We start from the raw sequence: 23699 nt of genomic DNA on the forward strand, positions 1-23699 counted from the left end.
AGTAATAACATGTGTTTCATTTAAGTTAAACAAACAGTGTAGCCTAGTATGAGCAAATGATTGACAGGGACATGATCCACCCAAATTTGGCAATATAAATACTGTAGGCCTATATGGTCAAACAGTCTTGGTGAGGAATGTGACCAGAAAGTGGCCTTGTTCGAAAAAGGTTTAAGGTAGGTATACGCTACTATACACTTTTCTCCAGTAATCACTTAAATAGCCTACTTAGACTATAGAAAGTTTCATTATCCTATAGTCCAATGTTTTAATTAGACCTTGTGAAGTTGATGGGTACATAAAGCAAGTTCATAATTTTATCATTAAAAATTTGATTATAAAAACATGATTTCTGTGCCTGGGAGATCTACCTCTTAATGCCTCATGTTTAAGGAAGCTAGGAGCTTCCTTAGGAGCATTTACATAAGTTACCAGTGAATGACCGACATGCCTTCAAATTTCTAAATAACTAAAATAATATGAATATTGTGTACAGACTTGTATAGTGGTGTTTTGTTGGTCTTTGAATGTGCACTAACAATTGAACTTTTTTACAGAACAGAGAATGATGTGTCATCACATCACACTGTGTGTGCTGCCTCTGATGGTGCTAACGCATGCAAGTAAGTCTTTTTTTAAATAACGGTTCCACAAAAGAATCCAGATGAAACAGATGTCATGAACAGACAAATGCTTGGGCAACTAGTGTGGTGAAATCTGAATAACTCTGCCCAGCATTTTTAATCCAGTATACCTTTTCCTTCTTGTGCTCTGACTACAGACACATGGGCCAAGAACATAGTTGCATAATCCATAAACTCTTTGCAAACAGACATACATGAACAAACAGAAAATGTACTTACTTCTATAGTTGTTTTATTTAGTTCTAGTTAACCGCCAGCCATCAATTAGATTGCTGATGGCACTCCAGTTGAGCAGCACAGGTCATCATCATTAGTCATTAGAGTGATTTTTAAATGCTCACACTCAAAAGATGGCCAGTAAGACTGCTGTTTGTAGGCAATATATCTTGGTGAGTTGGCCTTTATGGCAGATTGGCTCAATGAAAGCTTTCCGACTGCTGACCTTTCCTGACTATCTGTGGTTTTTAGTCAGTTGTGCAATTATATTATGGTCATCACCACCACCCTGTACAAAGTAAAACTTATTATTTAAGTGAAGACTCAATAACAAGAATATCATATTCTCCATATTCTGTATATTTTCCATAATTGTATATGCCGATACAAATGTCCTCTCTATTTATTGATCTAACATTGATCTAACATTATCTTATATTTTAGTGACGCCTGTCTTGACCATTCCTGTTTTTGACCCCTGTCACAACTATACTACCTTGGATGAACCCTGGAGAGCTACCAACTACACTGACGACTTCAGTCATTGCGACAGTCGAGTCTCCTGGCACGGCTGGTACCGGTTGCTGTATCATGGACAGACTATACGGATGCCCGAGGAGTGCTTACGTAGATCTGGATGTGGCACCGCTGGCCAGCTGTGGATGAATGGAACCCACCCCCAACTACAGGATGGGATAGTTACAAGGAGGATATGTAAGGTTGTAGGCTTTGACTGCTGTTTTGACAGAGCCCCTCCAATTAAAGTCAAAGCTTGTCCAGGAAACTACTATGTCTACCAGTTTGTGGCGCCCAATGGCTGTAATTATGCTTACTGTGCAGGTACAGTATGATAACTGGTCTTTTTTCATCTTCAGTCTTTTAGCTGACTATCAACCACCAAACATTTTTTGTCCTCACAATCTTTAGTTTACTAACTGGTTTACTTATGAGGAGCAGATCATATTTGCTTTAAAGCCAAACAATTATTTTGTAGATGTGAACACCATATCCACAAATGCTTCTCCTACATCTGCAACTGTGCACACCTCAACAGGTGACAATCAAATTTATTTTATCCACAATCCCTGTAAAGTTTTATAATGATGCATGATGAATTCATGTGACATGAATGTTTTCTACCGTCTCTTGCTCATTCACACGCTCCCTCCTGTCTCTGTGTAGTCTCGACTAACCCTTGCGGTGACGTCCACTGCACTGAAGATGAGGTATGTGGGGAAGTATATGGAATCTATGGCTGCTTGTGCAAGAGCCATCACCAACCTATCCCAGAGTCATTTGGTAAGCCCTAATCAGATCTGTGTTTAGTTTTATGGATGTTAGCAAGATACAATACATGTACAACATCTGCCCCCCTCTCAGGATTAGTTGCCACATGCCACAATAGCTCCTGCTGGATTTCACTGTCCCGCTGCCTCCTCTTTGAGGCTGGCTTTCCTGCTCATGTTCTACACCTCAACGATCCAGGCTGCACAGGCACAGTCCTAGATGGACGGGTGTGGTTCCATTTCAGCAATGACGACCAGAAATGCGGAACTGTTCTAAGGGTGAGGAGCAAAAACAATTTGATCAACATCACATCTACCAAAACCTCTAATAACATTCAGTAAATAGATTCAGATGTAAATTAGCTAAATAAAACAGACATGTATGCCTTAATGTTACTGATCCTTATGTGGAACGATATCCTTAGCAGTATCTAAAGTAAAAGCAACAGTGACAGAACAGTAACCCCAAAAAGGATTCCTGTTCCGGTTGTGCTGACTATGAAAATAATGATAACTTGTTGTTTTTTCAGGCCAATAAAACCCACTTCATCTATGAGAATTATATTCAGGGGACAGCCGACTCTGCAGAAGGTCATATTATTAGCAGACAGAGGCAACTGAGTCTGCAGTTTGTTTGTGAATATCCTATAAATCAAAATGCTTCCATGGATGTGGCTATCCATGTCTTAAAAAGGTGAAATTCTGCATCATGACATTTCGTAAATGTATTTTATAGAGCCAAATGTTCCACTTCCTGTATGTGAGACCTATAATTCAAAGTTTAGTTTATTAAAAATACTTTCAGGTAAAGTCCTTTTGACAAGTTGACTTTATAAGAGATTTTCATAAAAAGCCAATGGATGGAGTTTTCTTTTAGTAACCGTAAAACGTGCATAGATTTGTTTAATCCATTTTTATATTAGCAGTGAAAAAGTGCTTTCTAACACACCTAACATACCTGCAGCGCTATACGCCTGAAGCTGCCTGCAGCACGCGGGACATACCAAGTTCAGATAACTCCATATAAGGATGCAGACTTCACACAGCAATTCAGTGGTAATGCGACTGGGCAACCTGAGGAGACTATCTACATAGCTGTGGACGTGGAAGGAGTGGACAGCCGCCAGTTCTCCAGTATGTTGGACTCCTGTTGGGCTACACCTATCAATGACTCAACCTCCTCTATCAACTGGGACCTCATCACTAATCAGTTTGTTAACATGAAATAACAATTGCCACGAACATGTCCAAATGCAGACCATTAGTGTGAATTCAGGCTCATGAACTGTACCATACAAATTCCCTAAGTATTATACTTTACTGCCCTAAAACAGCAGAATTTTGTTGTTAATGTTCCTGTCTCTGCAAGCCGTCTTTTATAATCCCTCATGCTCTCCTCTTGCAGGTGTCCCAACCCGGAAGATGGCACGGTGAAGGTGCTGAGAAATGGGGTGTCCACAAGCAGCCGTTTCTCCTTCAGGATGTTCACCTTCGATGGGGCCCCCTCTCAGGTGTACCTCCACTGCAGCCTTCACCTTTGCCCTCTGGAGGGCAACAGCTGCATCCCGGTGAGCCCCATCTCCATGTCTTACGGCGTCGGATGTCAGTGAGAGTAGTACCTCCTCATGCTCTCAAGGCTGTTTATATATATTAGAGAAACAAACAACAACGAATGTTTGTGTGTCCTGTTGGGACACAACTACTCAGTCCCTCAGTATGTAAAAGCTATAGTGTTTCATTTGTTGTTTTTTTCCCCCAGAACTGTGACCGTGTCCATCAGCACAAAGCCCGCAGATCTGCAGACAACCAAGATAATATCACTGTTTGTTGTGGGCCACTATTCCCTGATGGGAATACAGGTAAATGGTTACACAACAGGTAGCTGAGGTGTTCAGGCTCCCAGCATAATTAGTATCTGTTAAATGTGACATTTTTCTTTCTCTCTCTGTCTGTCTAGATGTGCTGAACGTCCTAGCTGCACTGCCAAAGAGACACTCTCCTAAGCTGTAAACATCTTTCATTGCCATACCCTGTCATTATCTTTGATCTAAAATCATACCTTTTTACCTACAGGGGGAATTTACTGATTGAGTCAATGAGTATTATGACTAACTGCATTCATTTTAATAGTTCATTCTCATTTGTGTGCTCACAACTGTTGTGAGCAAATTGACTAAGTGTAAACCATTAATTGAAATATGCATAATGCAAATATGAAATTACTGTTGAAAAAATAAAAAAATAAAGACCTACAGTAATATGTGTTTCAAACCGCCTTCTTGCACACTTTAAAAACTTACTTTTAAGTATATAGTGCAGATAAAGACCTACAGTAATATGTGTTTCAAACCGCCTTCTTGCACACTTTAAAAACTTACTTTAAGTATATAGTGCAGATAAATAATAACGGTCAGAAAGTTGTGTGGAACAATGGACACTACATGCAAACGGGTGGCAACAGGCGTCACTTCCGGTATTGTTTTAGCCTAAGTGTTCCTTTTGGGACTACTAACCATCGAAAAGTGGGCACTACGGAGGTAAGTGCTCAGTGCACACTAGCAGTATAATGATGGAAGTAGGGTGAACTCGGTAAATTGGGCCACTTTTTGACAATTTAGAGAGCCATACAAATAAATGTAAAACCTCAAAACCCTAAATGTACTTGTTGGCTATGCTTCTATGGTAACAGTGGTTCATTTTATCAATAGATATATTTTTAGAAACATTTAAATGTCAGATGCCTCCTGCAAAACAGATCAGGCAAAATGGGCCCCATGTTAGGTAAAATGGGCCAATTAATTAATCTAATATACACTCAACTTACTTGAGAGTGTGTGTGACTAGCCTATGCTAGCCCATGAAATGCCTTTATCTTTTAACTCACAAAATAGCTTTCAAATAAGTATCTTCTTAACAATGGTCATGTTTTAAAAAAAAAAAACGTTAAAAATTGTGATTACTAATGCATGGCCCATTTTACCAATGCGATTTCAGCAAGTTAAAGCAACACCAAAGTCAAAGTCTGCTTTATTGTCAATTTCATGTCAAGTCCGCTTTATTGTCAAATACATGTCAAGACATACAAAGAGATCGAAATTACGTTTCCCGCTATCCCATGGTGGAGACGAGACATATTTTACCAATTAGGTCCACAGACAAACATAACATTCAAGTAAACAATATAAAAAGTAAAAATAAGAAGGCACATACAATGAAGAAATAAGAGCAGCAAAATTTGGGTTGAAATTGTACAATTATGCATACAGTAGACAGTCAATATAATAGTGCAAAAGTCAGGCCAATAAATGGCTGAGGTAGTTCTGTTTGACCTAAGTATGCAAGTGGCATAGTGGTGCAAGTTATGTAAGAGCAGCAGAAGTGTGTTCAGAAGTGTTTTCAGGACAACAACAACAAGTTGCAAAGTGTGTAAGTGTACAAGTGGAGTAGTGCAAGGCAGCCATTGTGGGTCCAAAGTCCAGGATGTTATGTAGCTGAGGGTGGAGGGGGGAGAGAGTTCAGCATCCTAACAGCCTGGTGTATAAAGCTGTTGGTGAGTCTGGTGGTGCGGGAGCGCAGGCTTCTGTACCTCTTCCCAGAGGGCAGTAGATCAAACAGATTGTGAGCGGGGTGACTTGCATCACTCACAATTGTGGTCGCCTTGCGGGTGAGGTGGGAGGTGTAAATGTCCTTCAGGGAGGGGAGTGAAGCACCAATAATCCTTCCAGCTGTGTTCAATATGCGCTGCAGGGCTTTCCTGTTGTATTCAGTGCAGCTTTCGCCCCACACAGCGATACAGCTGGAGAAGATGCTCTCAATGGTGCCTCGGTAGAATGTGGTCATGATGGCTGGTGGAGCACTTGCTCGCCTGAGTTTCCACAGGAAGTACAGGCGGCGCTGAGCTTTCTTCGCCAGTGATGCAGTGTTGGTGGTCCAGGAGAGGTCTTCACTGATGTGCACCCCCAGGAATTTGGTGCTGCTCACTCTCTCCACCACAGCACCGTCGATGGTCAGTGGCAGGTGTTGGGTGTGACCTCTCCGGAAGTCAACAACAATCTCCTTGGTCTTGCTGACGTTCAGCAGGAGGAGGTTGTCCCAGCACCATGTGGTCAGAAGGTCGACCTCCAACCTGTATTGAGTCTCATCGCCCTTGGTGATGAGACCCACCAGAGTCGTCAGCAAATTTCACTATGTGGTTGTTGCTGTAGGTTGCAGTGCAGTCATGCGTCAGCAGGGTGAAGAGCAGCGGACTGAGCACGCAGCCTTGGGGGGCCCCCGTGCTCAGTGTGATGCTGCTTGAGATATTGTTGCCAACACGTACTACTTGAGGCCTCTGACAGAGGAAGTCCAGTAGCCAGTTGCAGAGGTAGGTACTGAGTCCCAGTTTGTCAAGTTTGCAGATGAGTTGTTGTGGTATTATGGTGTTGAATGCAGAACTGAAGTCTATAAACAGCAATCTCACATATGAGTCTCTTTTTTCCAGGTGGGTGAGGGCTGGGTGGAGGGCAGAGCAGATTGCATCCTCTGTGGACCGTTTGGCTCGTTATGCAAACTGGTAGGGGTCCAGGGTGGGGGGGAGAATGGATTTGATGTGTGACAAGCCGCTCAAAGCACTCTGTTGCACGCATGCTATTTGTTTATCCAGCACCGACTTTGGAAATAACATGTCAGATTCCAAAAATAATTCAGTGGAAATGCATGGATTCCAGTTTCTTCCAGTAGCAGCAACTGGAATCCATGCATTTCCACTGAATTATTTTTGGAATCTGATCCCTTATCATAGCTGTTCATTCTTACTCGTTGCTCGACTTATCGTGACTAAATTCAAGATGGCTGCAAACGCTAAACTTCGTGAAGATACTGTCTGTATAAATCGTCTTGTAAGTAAACTACCAGTGCTTTTTCAAAGTTCTCAATGTCTCGTTTTAAATGTCAGGGCCCTCGGAAGTCTACCAATGAAGTGTGGAGATACATTGAGCCTCGTAAATGGGTGTAAAACAGTGATTTATTTGCATGGCTAGCCCGATGCCGAAGCACCACTATTGAAAAAGATGTTGGTAGCATCGGCTAACTAGCGCCAGATTTTGGAGTGCAGGGGACAAGCCGAGATGGGCTATGAGACATACGTTCACACTCGGTATCATGTTTTGATACACTTTAGGTCAATATCACACCGGAATTCTCCTTTAATGTGTAGTAAACTAAAACATCCACATTCTTTACATTCATTTCTTCTTTTTTTTCCCCTCATAAATCAAGTCTCTCAGGAGCCTTGGAAACTCTGCCTGACTTGGTGGTGGCTTCAGTTTTGTTTTTGGGGAGAAAAATAATTGCTTTCCCTGCGCACCCACGCACAGGCACACATTACGCACAACGTCGACCTTCCATGCAACGCGGCACCGAGCTCGGGCTATAAAAAGCTCACGTTACAAAGTCACAAACAGAGAACGCTACATTTGGTGGTGTTACAGGAAAGTATATTAACCAACGTCTTCGTAAAAAAACTTACCGATTGCCAACAGCCTCTGTAGCGTGCTGCACAAAATCCTTTGCAATAAGTTCCTGTTGTAATGCCATTTAAGTATAGATGAATAATAAAACACAACAAGTAGGGAGAACATACCATTTTGTATTTTAAATGCATGTATTAGACATGCCTATCCCTGGCTTTTGGCTGCAGCAACTCAAGCTAGGTAGTACTGATTGTTTTGTGTTTGTTTTGTGTTTGTTAGTTTTGATCCAATTTGACAGCTTTTCTATGTTACCCACCCAAAATTTCTACCAGCCCACCCAAATATAGTAGCCTATAGCCTAGGTTAGAACTAGCGGTACACAATATGACCGCCGCTCAGTCCTGTACATCCCTTCCGCGAAAATAAATCACACTTCAATTTGTCTCCATATTTTACTCCATCCCCCACTCTTGAAACTGTTGTGTATGCTTGTTTCTCATGCCTGAGTGTGTGTGTGCGGCTGCACAGAAAGTACCCTACTGGTGCTGAAAAGGTGAATAGATTGTAGAATAGCCAAAGAAGATGTAGCATTGTTATAAAACCTTTAAAATCTCTAAACAATCACAAGTTGGGCTGTTCATCACAGTTCATCCATTGCAACTGGATTGATGAAAGGTCACTTACACCTGTAGGCTACATTGTATTTGGGAAAAGCAAAAGGTATCATTATTTATTTATTTATTTATTTATAAACAAAAATATCTCTGTCAGTTCCATGCTGTTTTCAATAGCTATCAAAAACAAAGGTCATTTTTGGATGGATGGATTTTTTGTGAATGTTTTTTCTTCTACATAAGATTTTAGTCATCTTTAGTTCATGTAATACTTTATTGTCAATGCACAAATTAAGTAACAGTAGTCTGAAACGTTATTGTTAATGCACAAATTAAGTAACAGTAGTCTGAAACGAAATGCTGTTTTACATCTAACCAGCGGTGCAAATAACTGACATGTCCAAATGGGCCTTGATGAAATGCGTCGCTAGACTGTTCATACACATTTTAACGGGCCAAAGTTGAAGAGCTGTTGTCCGTTATTGTTCGTGCAAATATAGGCTGATTCATGTTCCCTTGCATTGTGTAACTGAGGTCCATGGCTAGTCTGGCTTTCACCAGACCAAGCTCAATCTTTTAAGAAATCAAAAAATAAATAGCGGGCAGATCAGGCTGGGTTCATTCATAGCAGAGCCCGTCTATGGAGAGCCTCCCCACTCTCTATTAATCCCATACAAACCGAATTTGGCTGCAGTTCACCTAGATGGCGATCGCGGGCGAGTCCAAAATACATGGGGTCCTATGGAGCTACATGGCTACATTTATTGTTTTCACCTATTTAACAACTAAAACCCTCAGATTTTCTTTATTTTTCGCAAAATGGATATGGATTATCAATCAAAAGTGAAATAATCCGGGAGTCATGTCCTTTCGTTTTCTTACAGGTTGGGTCGTTGTTGCCCATAACACGCTAGCATTGATGCTATGCTATGCTATGATCATGCTAATGAATGACGTCATTGACACGTTTGAAAGGCTTTTTAGAACAATTAAGTGACTTTAAAAAATATAATACTCAACCAAGTGTATTGTCTTTGTCTCCCCCTTTCGAATACAATATTCAAATTACTTGAAAAAAAATTATATCCCGAGAAAAGTAGATTTTGAGGGGTACAGCTCCATAGACCTCCATTCATTCTGGACTCGCCCGCGAGCTCCCCTAGATGCAGTACCACACCGGAAGAGTTCCGAGAGTGAAGGTTCTCCCCTTATTAGACATTCTCTGTCCATAGGCACCCGATATTGTTTAATTTTCCGATTGAGATATCCACGCTCTGGCTATTCTAAATGCAAAAATGCATCAGGGAGTTATGACAAAACTAACTAACAAACTAGATCCTAATAGAAAGCTGTTAGCTTCCCTAAGCTACAGGTAGGCTTATAAGGTAGGCCTATTTACAACATAAATTGTCAATAGGCTATGCTGGCGACACAAATAAAATCTCCTTTGGAAACCAATGGCTTACGCCTTACAGTATCAAGCGGACTTAAACTGCCATACCGTGGCGAAAAATTTTAATAAAATTCACGCAGCTCCATGAGTCAATGAGAGCGCGAATGAAGTAGCCACTTCTAAATGGGACCCACTACACAGTAGCTTGGTGTGTTGCTAAAGCAGCCATAATGAAATGAAGGTGTCATTGTTTGGATACTTCACACACACTTGCTTTTTAATTTCACAGACTACAACTACCAAGCTGGAATCAAAGCACATCGATTCCCCTCTCACACCCTGCACGCACTTAAAACAAAATAAACAGGCGTCTCAGTCTCACGCATGTATAGGCAAAACTGTATCAGACCGGTGTAACGTTGGTAAATCTTCCATTGCACAGAATGATTTTTGTAGCACGTGCAACAAATGACAGTCGAAAGATACAATTACAGTGCTGCTATCAATTTGCTTGGTATAACTGCATTTATAGTTTTCTACAAATGCAATCAATCAAATTGGCCTCCATCACTCAACCAACGCTAACGGTAACATTACCTAGGTCCTTATTGATATTATAAGATTAACGTACCTGCAGTAAAAACCAAGCATGTCCGATAAACATCCTCAGATTTATTTCGGCTTCAAGAAGAAATGGGAATTACATTTCATGTGAACATCATCCTATCCTTATTAGACGTTCTCTGCGGTAAACTAGTCCTTGTAGGAAGCGTCCATTGTTTTTCCAACCCACTTTTAACTTCCAACAAAATTACGTCTCACTGCAACGATGCGCCATCTAGTGGACAAACGACTACTTATCGCCAATAGTGGAAATGCAGCCATGATGATGATGATGAATATTTATTTTGGCTTTCTTTTAATGCTACTAAATTTGTAATTATGTATCGGCCGTTCTAATAACGATAGTATGTGGGTGCCTGTGTGTGTGTGCATGTGTATATCCGTGCACCGCCATCTACAGGCCAATGAGTGTACAGTCACTAAATGTACACAAAACCTAATTTTGTTTAGACTCCCCCATGGATGAAATTCTACGAAACTTGGCATACCCCCAGAGAATGCCAGGTCAATCATACACATAAAATTTGGTGCAGTTCTGAACATCTTAACTGAAGATAGGGGCGATTAAAGCAGAATAATATTGCATTTTCATTTTTTACCGGGGGGGGGGGTGCAAATCACAAATGAGTGATTATGGGCCAGATTGACTTTGACAATCCCTATATGACCGCTTCGCTAGCGGCAGTCATAATAATAATGGTGAAAATGTCAGCAAAACTTTAGGTTTTTGTTAACGGAATCTCCCTCCCTCATTCATCTATTTGCGCAACAGCATTCTGCGTTCAATCCAGAGAGACAAGTGAAATAAATGTTTTTTTTTCTTCTTTCAAGCGGACATCGGCATAGGCACGATATTTAGGCTACCTCTGTTAGGCCTACAAAAAGTTGCGAATTAAGGAGTATTTCCTGATCGGGGAAACCTTTCGGTTCTGCGGTTCTATAATATCATTCAATTGTGCCGCAAATTGTGAAGAAGTGGGGCGTAATTTAAATTCATGGCTCCGTAGACCAGCAATCTACTCGTCGGAGGCGGCTCATAATTTGAGAAACGCTGCAGATCATAGACAGAGAAAGCTCTGGGGAACAGAACGCAGGCATATGATTTTGTTGTCACACGCTACTATGGAAAATGAACTTTATAAAGCCCGGCCAAAAAAAAAAGAAAAAAGTAGCCTATGCCAGATGGCCAGTCCAGCCCTGCGTTCAGGAATTATTTAAGCAAAAGTGGAACATGCGCAATGTTTCATTTATCCCTCCTGATCGGGACGAATAAAACAGTCATGGGGGACGAAAGAAACAGTTTAGCCTAAGCTATGTAAACTTCCCATAATTTCAATATTTTACAACAAATGCTTGTCTGGTTGAATGGTCATACATGTCATCAGAATATCGCTACCTGTAGCCTCGATGCGACAAGTGTTTAGTGAGTAGGCCTAAGCTTGATGAACCATAAATGAAAAGTTTTCTTAACATTACATTTGGACATTATTGCCATTAAACACTTTTACAAAAGTATAGGCCTAGCCTACAGTTAACACTTAATGACCTAGCAAATGTCGGCAACTTAAGTGTGTGATTAGATAAATAGGCACTGGCAGATGCAATAAATAGATATATTTGCGTGTTAGCACAAGCAGTAGCCTGTAGGCCAATAAAGGCAAGCGTGTTTGCCACTTACATTACTGACGTCTGATACTTCAAACTGCTGCAAGTGCATCAAGAAAGGTCCTGCCTTAGACCATGTTAATAACCAATCGTAGACTAAGATTGGGCACCTGGGGTGGCCAATCGAATCTCAAGGGTGGCCTGTGCCACCCGGAGCCACCCCTCTGGCTCCGCCCCTGCTGTTGCCACAGTAAGCATGGTTAAAGTTCCTGAGATGTTATTTGTGGTGTTTGGTCAGTCTTTCAATGTGCACTCACAATTTAACTTTTTCACAGAACGGAGAATGATGTGTCGTCATATTGTGTGTCCTACCTCTGCTTGAGCACATGCAAGTAAGTATTTTTCAGCAACGGTTCCACAAAAAAATCCAAATGACACAGATGTCATTGAAAGACAAATGCTACTAGCATGTGGTGAAATCGTGATTACTCTGACAAGTGGCATTTTCAATCCATTAAACCTTTTCCTTCTTGTGCTCCCTCTTGTACAGTTTTATTTATATTTATTCATTCATTCATTCATTCATTCATTCATTCCACACGTTGTTGCCTATTGCGTGTGGACAATGCACTGAAGTGGACACTCATTAGACGCGATGTCAGTATTTTTTTCCGGCTAACTTAACAAAAACATGGGGCGGCGACAGAGCAGAACCCTGTTAAAGGTGCACTTTAAGTTCCTGCATGGTTTCAGCGAGATTTCATTTTTGTCTCAAATCATACTGTAAGCATCTCCTTGATCTGCTAGCTGCCTGCCCCCTGAATACACTGTGAAAAAGCCCGGTCGCGGGAGACAACCCAGGGTCCGTAATTCGTCAAACAAACACTAGGGGCACAGGCTGTGCACCAAAATATAACAAACCATGTTCCAAGCCAATCAGTGTTGTGAAGACATCTTCCCAATCATGTGTTGTGAAATCGCCGCTGGAGCAAGATTGGCGTCGTGAAGCCTTCCGCACGCGCATTTCTGCTGAATAGGATGCCCGATGAGTCCCCAAAAAGCTTTGCTATATGGCCGCCGAGTGGAGGGACTTGCCTAAAAGGACTTTGATTATACTTACTAAACTACCACACAAACATATCCCAAACACACCCCATTACAACACACACACCATACCCCCCAATTCATAAACTACCACACAAACATATCACAAACACACACCATTACCCAAAACATAATTTTCTGTAACTCTTGTTACCGAGCACTTTCTGGCTTTAAAATCATATGAAGATTTAATTTCACAAGACCATTTTGTGCTACTATTTAAGTATATGTTGGCACATAAACTGAATTATTGTTCTTAAATTTTGGTTCATTATTACTGAGTGGCACCAAAAAAAAATCTAGTAAGAGTGTAACTCCCTTACGGCTTCTACACACAGTTGTGTTCCGTCAACGCATGCCAGTGGGTGTTCCCGACGGTAGCTATGCAAATGACTTGAAGTATAACCGTAATTTGGTTGGTGCCGTCTGTCGATTGGCTTGATTGACCGGTGCCGTCTGTCGGTGCAGCAACAGCTGAACTTCTCAACGCGAGCGACAGGAGAAACGCGACGCAACGGACCCACAATTCAGTTCGGCAACGGATGACGTGAGCCCATGTGAAGTGAATGGGATGCGTCTCCAGCACTGCAAAGAACGCAACTGTGTGTAGGAGCCGTTACCGCGTGATCTTCCCCAAATCGCATTTTATCTCGCACGTCTACAAACTGAGGAGTGAGGACCCCGATTATCCTCAGACAAAGGCCCAAGATTCTAGCACAGAACACATGGATTAGCAGATAGTGACAATAGTAGTACAGAGGTTTACTTCTCAAAAGTATTTATTAAAAGGTACGATTCCAGATAATGACAGGGTATGGAAATGACATGTTTACAGCTTAGGAGAGCGTCTCTTTGGCAGTGGAGCCAGGACATTCAGCACATCTAGACAGAGAGAAAGAAAAATGTCATAACAGAAACTAATTATGCTGGGAGCCTGAACACCTCTGCTACATGTTGCGTAACCATTTACCTGTATTCCTAGCAGGGAATAGTGGCCCACAACAAACAGTGATATTATCTTGGATGTCTGCAGATCTGGGGCCTTTGTGCTGATGGACATGGTCACAGATCTGGAGGGTAAAAAAGGGTTGCATAGGGACAGGACAAATCTAATGAAACACTATAGACTTTTAATAATGAGGGACTGAGTGGTTGTGTCCAACATGACACACAAATATGCATTGTTATTTGTTTGTCTAACATATGAGAACATAACATAAAAGAATTAAGAGATAGAGTGTGCGGCGACAAAGTTTTTTCTTTGTCTAACATATGAACAATCTAGAGTGCCTGAGAAGGTACTACTCTCATTTAGTCTATAACAGACTTAAGGAGATGGGGCGTTGAAGCTCACCGGGATGCAGCTTTTGCCTAGCTCCAGAAGGCAGAGGTGAAGGCTGCAGTGGAGGTACACCTGAGAGGGGGGCACACCGAAGCTGAACATCCTGAAGGAGAAACGGCTGCTTGTGGACACCCCATTTCTCAGCACCTTCACCGTGCCATCTTCCGGGTTGGGACACCTGCAAGAGGAGAGCATGAGGGATTATAAAAGATGGCTTGCAGAGACAGGAACATGAACAGCAAAACTTGTTTTAGGGAAGTGACAAAACATGTTAGTGGCAATTGTTATTTCATGTCAACAAACTGATTAGTGATGAGGTCCCAGTTGATGGAGGAGGTTGAGTTATTGATGGGTGTGGCCCAACAGAAGTCCAACACACTGGAGAACTGGCGGCCGTCCACTCCTTCCACGTCCACGGCTATGTAGATAGTCTCCTCAGGTTGCCCAGCCACATTGCCACTGAATTGCTGTGTGAAGTCTGCATCCTTATATGGAGTTATCTGAACTTGGTATGTCCCGTGTACTGCAGGCAGCTTCTGGTGTATAACACTGCAGGCATGTTAGTTGCATTAGAGAGCACTTTTTCACTGCTAATTAAAAATATGGATCAAACAAACAAATACATTTTTGCTATGCATCCATTGGCTTTTAATGAAAATCTATTATAGTCAACTTGTCAAAAGGACTTTGCCTCAAAGTAGTTAATAAATGAAGCTTCATATTGGAACATTTAGCTCTATAAATGACAGTGGACTCATTTACGAAATGTTATGATATGGCATATCACCTTTTTAGGACATGGATAGCCATATCCATGGAAGCATTTTGTTTTATAGGATATTCACAGGCAAACTGCAGACTCAGTTGTCTCCGTCTGCTAATAATATGACCTTCTGCAGAGTCGGCTGTCCCCTGAATAGAATTCTCGTAGATGACGTGGGTTTTATTGGCCTGAAAAAAACAATAGGTTATAATTTTCATAGTTAGCATAACCGGAACAGGGATCCTTTTTGGGGTTACTGTCCGGTCACTGTTGCTTTTACTTTAGACACAGCAAAGGACACCGCTCCACATCTATGAGAAAAGGGTCACTAATATTAAGGCATGTCAGTTTATTTAGCTAAATGACCCCTTCACGGTTCATGTCACAAGAAAAATATGTGCACGTATCGGTCAGAAAGCTTTCCATCCCTGTGTGTGTGTACACAGAACATCAAGGAAGAAAAATGCCTATTTGTACTACATACATACATACATACATACACATATATATATATATATATATAGGCTTGTCAAACAGATACCCATATATGCCAGGTCAATTGCCATTAGGTAAGACTAATTTATTACGGTATGGTTTGCGGTCCTGGGAAGACTATGACAGTGCATACCTTGACAGCTCAACATGCCGGTCTATTAGCGGCACTATTTTTCTGACCACATGCTGCGCACGCACCCAATCTAGGCTCTGGATGTTCACAAACATTGAGGGGCTCTATGTACATCTGTCAATCTATTTACTGAAGGTTATGGTTTTGGAAGATGTAGAGGTTGATCAAACCATTTTTGCTCCTCACCCTTAGAACAGTTCCGCATTTCTGGTCGTCATTGTTGAAATGGAACTTCACCTGTCCATCTAGGACTGTGCCTGTGCAGCCCGGATCGTTGAGGTGTAGAACTTGAGCAGGAAAGCCAGCCTCAAAGAGGAGGCAGCGGGATAGTGAAATCCAGCAGGAGCTATTGTGGCATGTGGCAACTAATCCTGAGAGAGGGTCAGATGTTGTACATGTATTGTATCTTGCTAACATCCATAAAACTAATCAGCACAGATCTGATTAGGGCTTACCAAATGACTCTGGGATAAGTTGGTGATGGCTCTTCTTGCACAAGCAGCCATAGATTCCATATACTTTCCCACATACCTCATCTTCAGTGCAGTGGATTTTATCACAAGGGTTAGTCGAGACTACACAGAGATAGCAGGGAGCGTGTGAATGAGCAAGAGACGGTACAAAACATTCATGTCACTGTAAACATTGTACGTGCCTCACTTCATGAGTACATCGTCAGAGCGATATTCCAGAGTTTCTTGATAATCTTGCAGAGAACACATGCATCATTATAAAACTTTCTGGATAATAGATAAAACGGTTTGTTGTTACCTGTTGAGGTTTGCACAGTTGCAGATGTAAGAGAGGCGTTTGTGGATATGGTGTTCACATCTACAAAATAATGGTTGGCTTTAAAGCAAATATGATCTGCTCTTCAAAAGTACCAGTAAACCAGTTAGTGAACTAAAGATTGTGAGGACAAAAATGTTTGGTGGTTTATAAATCAGCCAAAAGACTGAAGATGACAAAAGGACCAGTAATCATACCTGCACAGTAAGCATAATTACAGCCATTGGACAGGACAAACTGATAGACATAGTAGTTTCCTGGACAAGCTTTGACTTCAATCGGAGGGGCTCTGTCATAACAGCAGTCGCCATTGGTCAAAGCCTTACATATCCTCCTTGTAACTATCCCATCCTGTAGTTGGGGGTGGGTTCCATTCATCCACAGTCTGCCAGCGGTGCCGCATCCAGATGAATTTATGCACTCCTCGGGCATCCGTATAGTCTGTCCATGATACAGCAACCGGTACCAGCCGTCCCAGGAGACTCGACTGTCGCAATGATTGAGGTTGTCAGTGTAATTGGTAGCTCTCCAGGGTTCATCCAAGGTAGTATAATTGTGACAAGGGTCGAAAACAGACAAGACAGGCATCACTATTAAAATATAAGAGGATGTTAGATCAATAAATAGAGAGGACATTTTTATCAGCATAGCATAACATTATCAAAAATAAAACAGAAAATGAAACATTTAGAATTTTATTCTTGTTCTTCAGTGAAATAATCTGTTTTACTTTGTGAAGGAGTGACCATAATAGATTTGCACCACTGACTGAAATACAGTCAGGAAAGGTATGTAAACACTCCTAAAGCTTTCATTGTGCCAACTTGCTTTAAAGGCCAACTCACCAAGACTAAGATAACCTACAATCAACAGCATGGCATCCACAGTCCTTCTGCTTCTTTGAACTTCATGGGCAGCCTGTATTCAAAATCCCTACTCTTGACTGAATCCTGTCCCTAACAGTCTCTGTTTTGTAACAGAGTGTGAACATATAAAACCACTCTAATGACTAATCATGATCACCTGTGCTGCTCAACTGGCGCACCATCAGCAATCTAATTGATGGCTGGCAGTAGGCTAACTAATGGCGGCCTTACATTGTACGATTTTTCACAGTCGGCGATTACATTTCCAAAGTCGGACAGAAATCATGGGAGTTGTACTGGAATCGCGGCGCGCTCCCGTCAACTAGATCGTTAAGTGTGCCAATCTTAGCGGTTTTAAGTCAGTCGGAGTCAGTCTCTAACAACAAACAGGAAGAGGCAAAGTAAGCGACAGCTGTAGCCTATATGATTATTTATTATTCTTATAATTTTTGTAATTTCTTATACATATTTAGTCGGCTTTTCCACGTGACAGAACAACTCTATATCGGTTAGGGATGTCACGCATGAAACAATGCTGTAGAAACACGAAAATACGACTTTGAGTTTAGTCTAGGCCAGGGGTTCTCAAACTTTTGTGGGCCGGGGACCCCTCATGGAGTGGAAAATTCTCCAAGGACCCCTCATAATCGCAACACATAAAACTTAAGTTAATCATGAAGCTGTATAGCCTTTTTTTCTGTTAGATGCTTATGTTATATGTATTTTAAAAACATAGAGTGCTAATACCACAATAGTCATGTTAGCAAACTTTGACAGTATGTAGGATTTGTTTTAAAGGATTGTTGTTTCTTTGTCAAATGTAGGCCTGTTGTGTTGAACATATAGTGTTTGCTTCACATAACTTACATACAACATAATTAATAAAAAAAAGTGTTTTGCCGTATTGATGTAACGTATCAGCAGATCAATTGGGCAAATGCTGATACTGTAGCATTTTTCGCTATAGAAGACAATTTCATATTTTGTAGCAAACTTTGTCTGGGACCCCCTAACAATGTGCTGCGGACCCACTTTGAGAATCAATGGTCTAGGCCATGGGTTCCCAAACTCCAACAATGTGGGCCTCCCCTCTGAAAACAGTGACACCTCCGCACAGCTAGCTCGGCTGGCAGCTCTGTTGCTAAATTACGTTAAGAAGTTTGGCACAATACATTCTCACTCAGGATAGGGATCAATAATACTTTCCACTATCCCAAAGATTTAGTATATCTCTTCTATGATTTATTTCGATTTTATATTGTTGACAATTACATAATCATTGAAAAAAAAACATAGATAGTTCTAACATGAAATAAACGTTTTTCCTTCTTTTTTGAATCAACCTTCCGCGCCTCCCCTCAAATAATTGGGCCCCCCTAGGGGAGACGCGCCTCACAGTTTGGGAACCTCTAGGTCAGCGTTGGGTCTAGGCTATCATTTCAGTTCCTGTTTATCTATTGCACGATGGGTAATAATTTAAAGGAATCTAGTTGCAGTCTTGTAAATAGATCCCTGCAAGATCCCTAGTTATTGCAAAATCATAGTCTGTGACTTACAACTCTACTACTTGTCTTTAGATGTGAGGGGGTCTGAGACTGTAGTCTTTCAAAAATCTTTTCCAAATCTTTCCAAAGTCTGTCAGTGTAAGGAGGGCTTAACTAAACTAAGGCTACATGTACGTTTCAGTTAAGCCCTCCCTAAGGTTGTATCAGCGATTTCAGGCCCAAAAAAGGCCCAAATATAAATGTTCACATTCATCTAATCTTTCCTAACGATCCGCTAGCTGTCTGCCCCATAAGCAGGCCGTCAAATAACCGTGTCTCTGTAGGCAGCCTAGGCTCCGAGATCTGTAGGCCTACACAAAAACAATTGCTACCAACAAGGGTTGGCAACCCACTCAAAGGCAAAATAAAGTGTTTCAACCAATAACCGACGAGATGCGCGTTTAGGAGAGTTTTAATTGCACAGGAGGGAGGGGGAGGGAGTACCGAGCTAGCTCTCTGTTTTGTTTGAACATCAACAGAAGTGTATCCCCGCTATCGCTGATACAACCTTTAACGGCTCCTACACACAGCTGCGTGCGTTGCAGTGCTGGAGACGCATCCCATTCACTTTACATGGACTCACGTCATCCGTTGCCGAACTGAATTGTGGGTCCGTTGCGTCGCGTTTCTCCCGTCGCTCACGTTGAGAAGTTCAGCTGTTGCTGCACTGACAGACGGCACCGGCCAATCAAGCCAATCGACAGATGGCACCAACCAATCAAATCACTGCTAGGTTGCCCTTGGTTGAGGTAATGTCCCAAAGATTTTGTTGCCGCTAGCCTCAGCGCAAAAAAAAAAAAAACTATGATTTACAGCGCTTCAACATGGATCAAGTCTGACCACGGCACGCACAAGAGCGGAAAAATTGCTCAGCGCAGTGGCAGGCCAGTTCTTGCGCGTGCAAGCCATTGACAATAATGGATTTAATAGCACAGCGCTACCGCTTGAGCAATCCCATTCCCATTCATATGTGAGCCCATGATCTTGCGCAATTTATCAGAAACACTTTGGGCCAATCCCAAAGTGAGCCCTGAGGATTAAGGACTAAAGACTCACAGACTTAATTGATCTCAGGTGCTAAGTGAGTGAGTGTGTGAGATCACATGGGCTCAGATAGGTACTGTATGAATGGGATTTGGACAGCACCAAAGTCTGTGAGTCTGTGGGTCCGGACTTTGGCACATTGTCAAATAGCTGCTGTGTCCTGCTGTGAAAACGTGTTTAAAAATTCACTGTGACAAAATGCCAGAAGACCCTCCCAATTTTTTTATATGATTTTAACAAGACTTTGATAATTCAAAAAAAGTCAGTTTGGACCTGATGCCTGTTGTCAGTTTTTTTGGAATATAGCTCTGAAGTTGGCCGAAGATATATCTGTGAAACTAATCATCTAAGAGAGACCAGATTTTGTACAGTGTTTAACCTGGTACTTAATTTGTGCATTAACAATAACGTTTCAGACTACTGTTACTTAATTTGTGCATTGACAATAAAGTATCACATGAACTAAAGATGACTAAAATCTTATGTAGAAGAAGAAATTCACAAAAAATCCATCCATCCAAAAATGACCTTTGTTTTTCATAGCTGTTGAAAACGGCATGGAACTGACAGAGATGTTTTTGTTTATAAATAAATAAATAAACATTATGCTGATACCTTTTGCTTTTCCCAAATACAATGTAGCCTACAGGTGTAAGTGACCTTTCATCAATCCAGTTGCAATGGATGAACTGTGATGAACTGCCCTACTTGTGATTGTTTAGAGATTTTAAAGGTTTTATAACAATGCTACATCTTCTTTGGCTATTCTACAATCTATTCACCTTTTCAGCACCAGTAGGCTACTTTCTGTGCAGCCGCACACACACACTCAGGCATGCCAAACAAGCATACACAAAAGTTTCAAGAGTGGGGGATGGAGTAAAATATGGAGACAAATTGAAGTGTGATTTCTTTTTCGCGGAACGGATGTACAGGACTGAGCGGCGGTCATATTTTGTACCGCTATGCGGTGCATCTAGTTATCATTATAATTAGAATCAATAGGTTTTGGTGACTGTGACTAATGCATTTTATTTATGCGCATCACTTATTCTTAAAACGCTTGAAAATTGAATATTCTATCTGCCCGTTTAGGCTGCAGCATTGGCACTTAGGCCATTCTGATTCAAAGACCTATCTGATTTATTGTATCCACAGACGAATGAGGTCTGAAACCTATTTGGAAAAAATGGAATCCACATCGGAATTTTGGAGAACTAGGAGAAGTCTGTCTGAAAAGAGGGAGAACCAGCATTTCAAGCTGACCCGAGCAGAGTACATGAACATGAATTCAAGGCAGAGGAAGAATATGAAATTGAGGCTGAAGAAGATGAGAAACTGGAAGAAAACCACATGGATCAACAAGGACTTACTGTACTGCCAACGAGCCACTGAAGCCCATACTCAGACAACCCATTAAAATCAAGTGTCCTGACTGTGAAGGATGGTTCAAGGGCGAAACCGGACTGCGAGTTCACCAAAGGACATGCAAAGGACGACTACTGGCAGGTGCCACACTGGAATGCCCACTTATAGTCCCACCCGGCATGGTGAAAGCAGGCCTATGGGGAATTCATCGAGTAAAGAGAGGAGTAGAAAAAGGACTCAGCGAAATCCAAAGAGGAGTGCAAAGGGGGTTAGGTGAAATAGAAGGGGGAGTAAGAAAGAGCCTGGATGAAACAAAAAAAGAATTAAAGAAGGTGGAAAAGGCAGAAAAAGAACGACAAAAGATTAAGGCACAGAAGAAGAAGGACGATAGAAAAAGATGATTCAGACACAGAAGAACAGAGCAGGATCATGGCTCCCCTGATAATAAAAAATCAACAGGCCCACTACCAACCATGGTCTCACTCAGATGTCGGTGGATTAATGGCAAGATTACCTGTGCTTCATGGTGGCGCAGGCCTGTATGTAGGTGAGCTCGAAAGAGAGATGACCGGAAAAACTATAGCCTTAGGAGACATCAAATACATTTTGAGCATGTCCTTGGGAAAACACGAAACCACAACTGTGCTAGAAAGGGAGCACCTTGGATACATTATGGATGATAATGCTATGGATGGAGTACCATTTGATGGATACCGGACATGGATATGGAGAGCTCTGAGAGCTGCTTATCCTAATCAGTACAGCCCCACAGCAGTATGGATTGACAATTTACAAGAGAGTGAGAACCCAGCTGCCTTTGTGGAAAAAGCAGCACAGAAATTGCGATGTAAAATGGAGCAAGACCCTGAAGTGTCGCATGCCGGCCGATCACAATTCAGACGAGCAATCCTTGATGCGCTACCTCGACCTGTAAAACTACAATTGGAGAATGACTGGCGGCTTGCAGTAAAGACCAAGGACGGGTTTAGACAAGCAGTGTCTATTCCCAGAGCTCCACAACCTGCTACTAAAACTAAGGATGTAATTTTTTGGGATTAATTGGATACAGAAGTGACTGAGTGGAGTGATACAAGCAAATAATTGCTCCCCTGCATGCTATGATTTCAAGACCGGATCTGACCATTTGAGAAACCCACTCACATGGACAGTGGACGGCAAGGAGGCCATTCCCAAGGCAAGAGAGATGAATACAGCCCCTCGTGAAGGCGGGCAACATGTCATATTACTGGGTGGATCCACTCAGTGCCCCACACCATGCCCTTTCTTCTCATCTGAGGGGTGCAAATGGTGTTCCTATTGGATTGATGAGAATCACATGCATCATAATGACCCACTGTGTGGTGCCATGTGTCAAAGGGGGGAGTGTATCATATGCGGAAAACTCTATTGTGAACCCCATTATCGCTAAGACTTGATTGATTGTTTCAATTAGTAAATGACCCCACAGGCACCGAAGATATAAAAGCACCAGTAGATCACCTGGATGATAATGTCACCATAATACAACCCCGTCTCACTACTGTGGTACCTGAAATGCAGAATAGATAGATAGATATATAGATAGATAGATACTTTATTGATCCTCAAGGGGAAATTCAAGGGTCTCAGTAGCATACAGACATAACACACAACATGCACTTACAGCAGAAATGGTAAACATAAGTGTAAGTATAAACATCTAACAACTAAACTCCACTGTACAATAAAGACAGTAGAAGATAAGACAGATGAGAAAACGTAACAAAACTAAATACTAAATATAGCTGCAAGCAGCAATGAGGGGGCCAAGCAGATAGGCCGGAGTAACCATGGCAACGAAATGCTGTTAGCTCAATGCTGCAATCAGACGTATGGCCATAAGCTGTCAAAGCAAGTTTCACGTCTAGCACGTCAAAAGTTACAAGGCAAAATGCATTTTTGCTAATTGCAGTGACCCTAGAGGTCAAAGGTCACAAAATGTCTTTGGCATTTACCTGATGGGGTCATGAGTCCATGTAGCAAGTTTGGTTTTGATACATGCAACGATTGCTGAGATATGAGCTCACTTCCTGTTTGGCGGCTTCGCCACAAATTTCGATTGGATGTGACGGGCGAACGCTTCTATCAATTGTTACAGAAATAAATGAAGTGACAAGGCATGGTCTGAAGATGGTCTGTGCCAATTTTGGTGAAGATCAGATGAAATTTGTGACCTGTGCGAAATTGTTGGTGTTTTTGATCAAATCAAATATGGCATAATTATATTGATGTGACAAGTTGCCCTCAGTTGACCTAAGGACCTTTCCCAGTATTACCAGACACCACTAGTACAATTTAATTCTAAGCACAGCAGCAGCTACAGGCCAAAAGGCATGTTTGTGAATTACAGCGCCCCCTAGAGGTCAAAGGTCACCAAATT

The 23699-nt window shown here is 41.8% G+C and overlaps 2 protein-coding genes across 4 annotated transcripts in view; one reads left to right on the forward strand and one right to left on the reverse strand.

Annotated features, from left to right (window-relative positions):
• The first annotated feature begins 50 nt into the window (after window positions 1-50).
• Window positions 51-23699, forward strand: part of LOC121679870 (pancreatic secretory granule membrane major glycoprotein GP2-like) — a 37533-nt gene continuing 13884 nt past the window's right edge. Inside the window, exons 1-11 of one of the 2 annotated variants that reach the window (XM_042058924.1) lie at window positions 51-176; window positions 558-623; window positions 1305-1700; window positions 1855-1914; window positions 2043-2159; window positions 2241-2425; window positions 2677-2840; window positions 3111-3356; window positions 3552-3714; window positions 3906-4005; window positions 4104-4404. In XM_042058924.1, the coding sequence (XP_041914858.1) occupies window positions 566-623; window positions 1305-1700; window positions 1855-1914; window positions 2043-2159; window positions 2241-2425; window positions 2677-2840; window positions 3111-3356; window positions 3552-3714; window positions 3906-4005; window positions 4104-4156 (1542 nt within the window). In that variant the 5' untranslated portion in view covers window positions 51-176; window positions 558-565 and the 3' untranslated portion in view covers window positions 4157-4404. Of the gene's footprint in view, window positions 177-557; window positions 624-1304; window positions 1701-1854; window positions 1915-2042; window positions 2160-2240; window positions 2426-2676; window positions 2841-3110; window positions 3357-3551; window positions 3715-3905; window positions 4006-4103; window positions 4405-23699 lie in introns of those variants that run through there. The other variant, XM_042058923.1, reaches the window with a different exon arrangement.
• LOC121679871 (pancreatic secretory granule membrane major glycoprotein GP2-like) lies at window positions 13698-17463 on the reverse strand. 2 transcript variants are annotated; one of them, XM_042058926.1, is made up of 10 exons: window positions 17304-17463; window positions 16656-17048; window positions 16441-16500; window positions 16125-16244; window positions 15856-16040; window positions 15066-15229; window positions 14582-14827; window positions 14291-14456; window positions 13907-14006; window positions 13698-13818 (listed from the first exon to the last, which is right to left on the reverse strand). In XM_042058926.1, the coding sequence occupies exons 1-10, from the start codon at window positions 17332-17334 to the stop codon at window positions 13766-13768; spliced, it is 1518 nt and encodes a 505-aa protein (XP_041914860.1). In that variant the 5' UTR covers window positions 17335-17463; the 3' UTR covers window positions 13698-13765. The 2 variants fall into 2 exon arrangements, with proteins under 2 accessions (XP_041914860.1, XP_041914861.1); XM_042058927.1 differs by having other exon boundaries at window positions 17323-17428.

Source organism: Alosa sapidissima, chromosome 13 (assembly GCF_018492685.1).
Source record: "Alosa sapidissima isolate fAloSap1 chromosome 13, fAloSap1.pri, whole genome shotgun sequence".
In the NCBI taxonomy this organism is placed as follows: Eukaryota; Metazoa; Chordata; class Actinopteri; order Clupeiformes; family Clupeidae; genus Alosa; species Alosa sapidissima.

Excerpts from the sequence above, each read along its gene's own strand:
- LOC121679871 (XM_042058926.1), bottom strand. The coding sequence starts at position 17,334 with ATGCTGTTGATTGTAGGTTATCTTAGTCTTG. Across the intron at positions 15,230-15,855 it reads AATGCGGAACTGTTCTAAGG|GCCAATAAAACCCACGTCAT; the intron begins GTGAGGAGCAAA and ends TGTTTTTTTCAG. Across the intron at positions 13,819-13,906 it reads ATTCCCTGCTAGGAATACAG|ATGTGCTGAATGTCCTGGCT; the intron begins GTAAATGGTTAC and ends CTCTCTGTCTAG.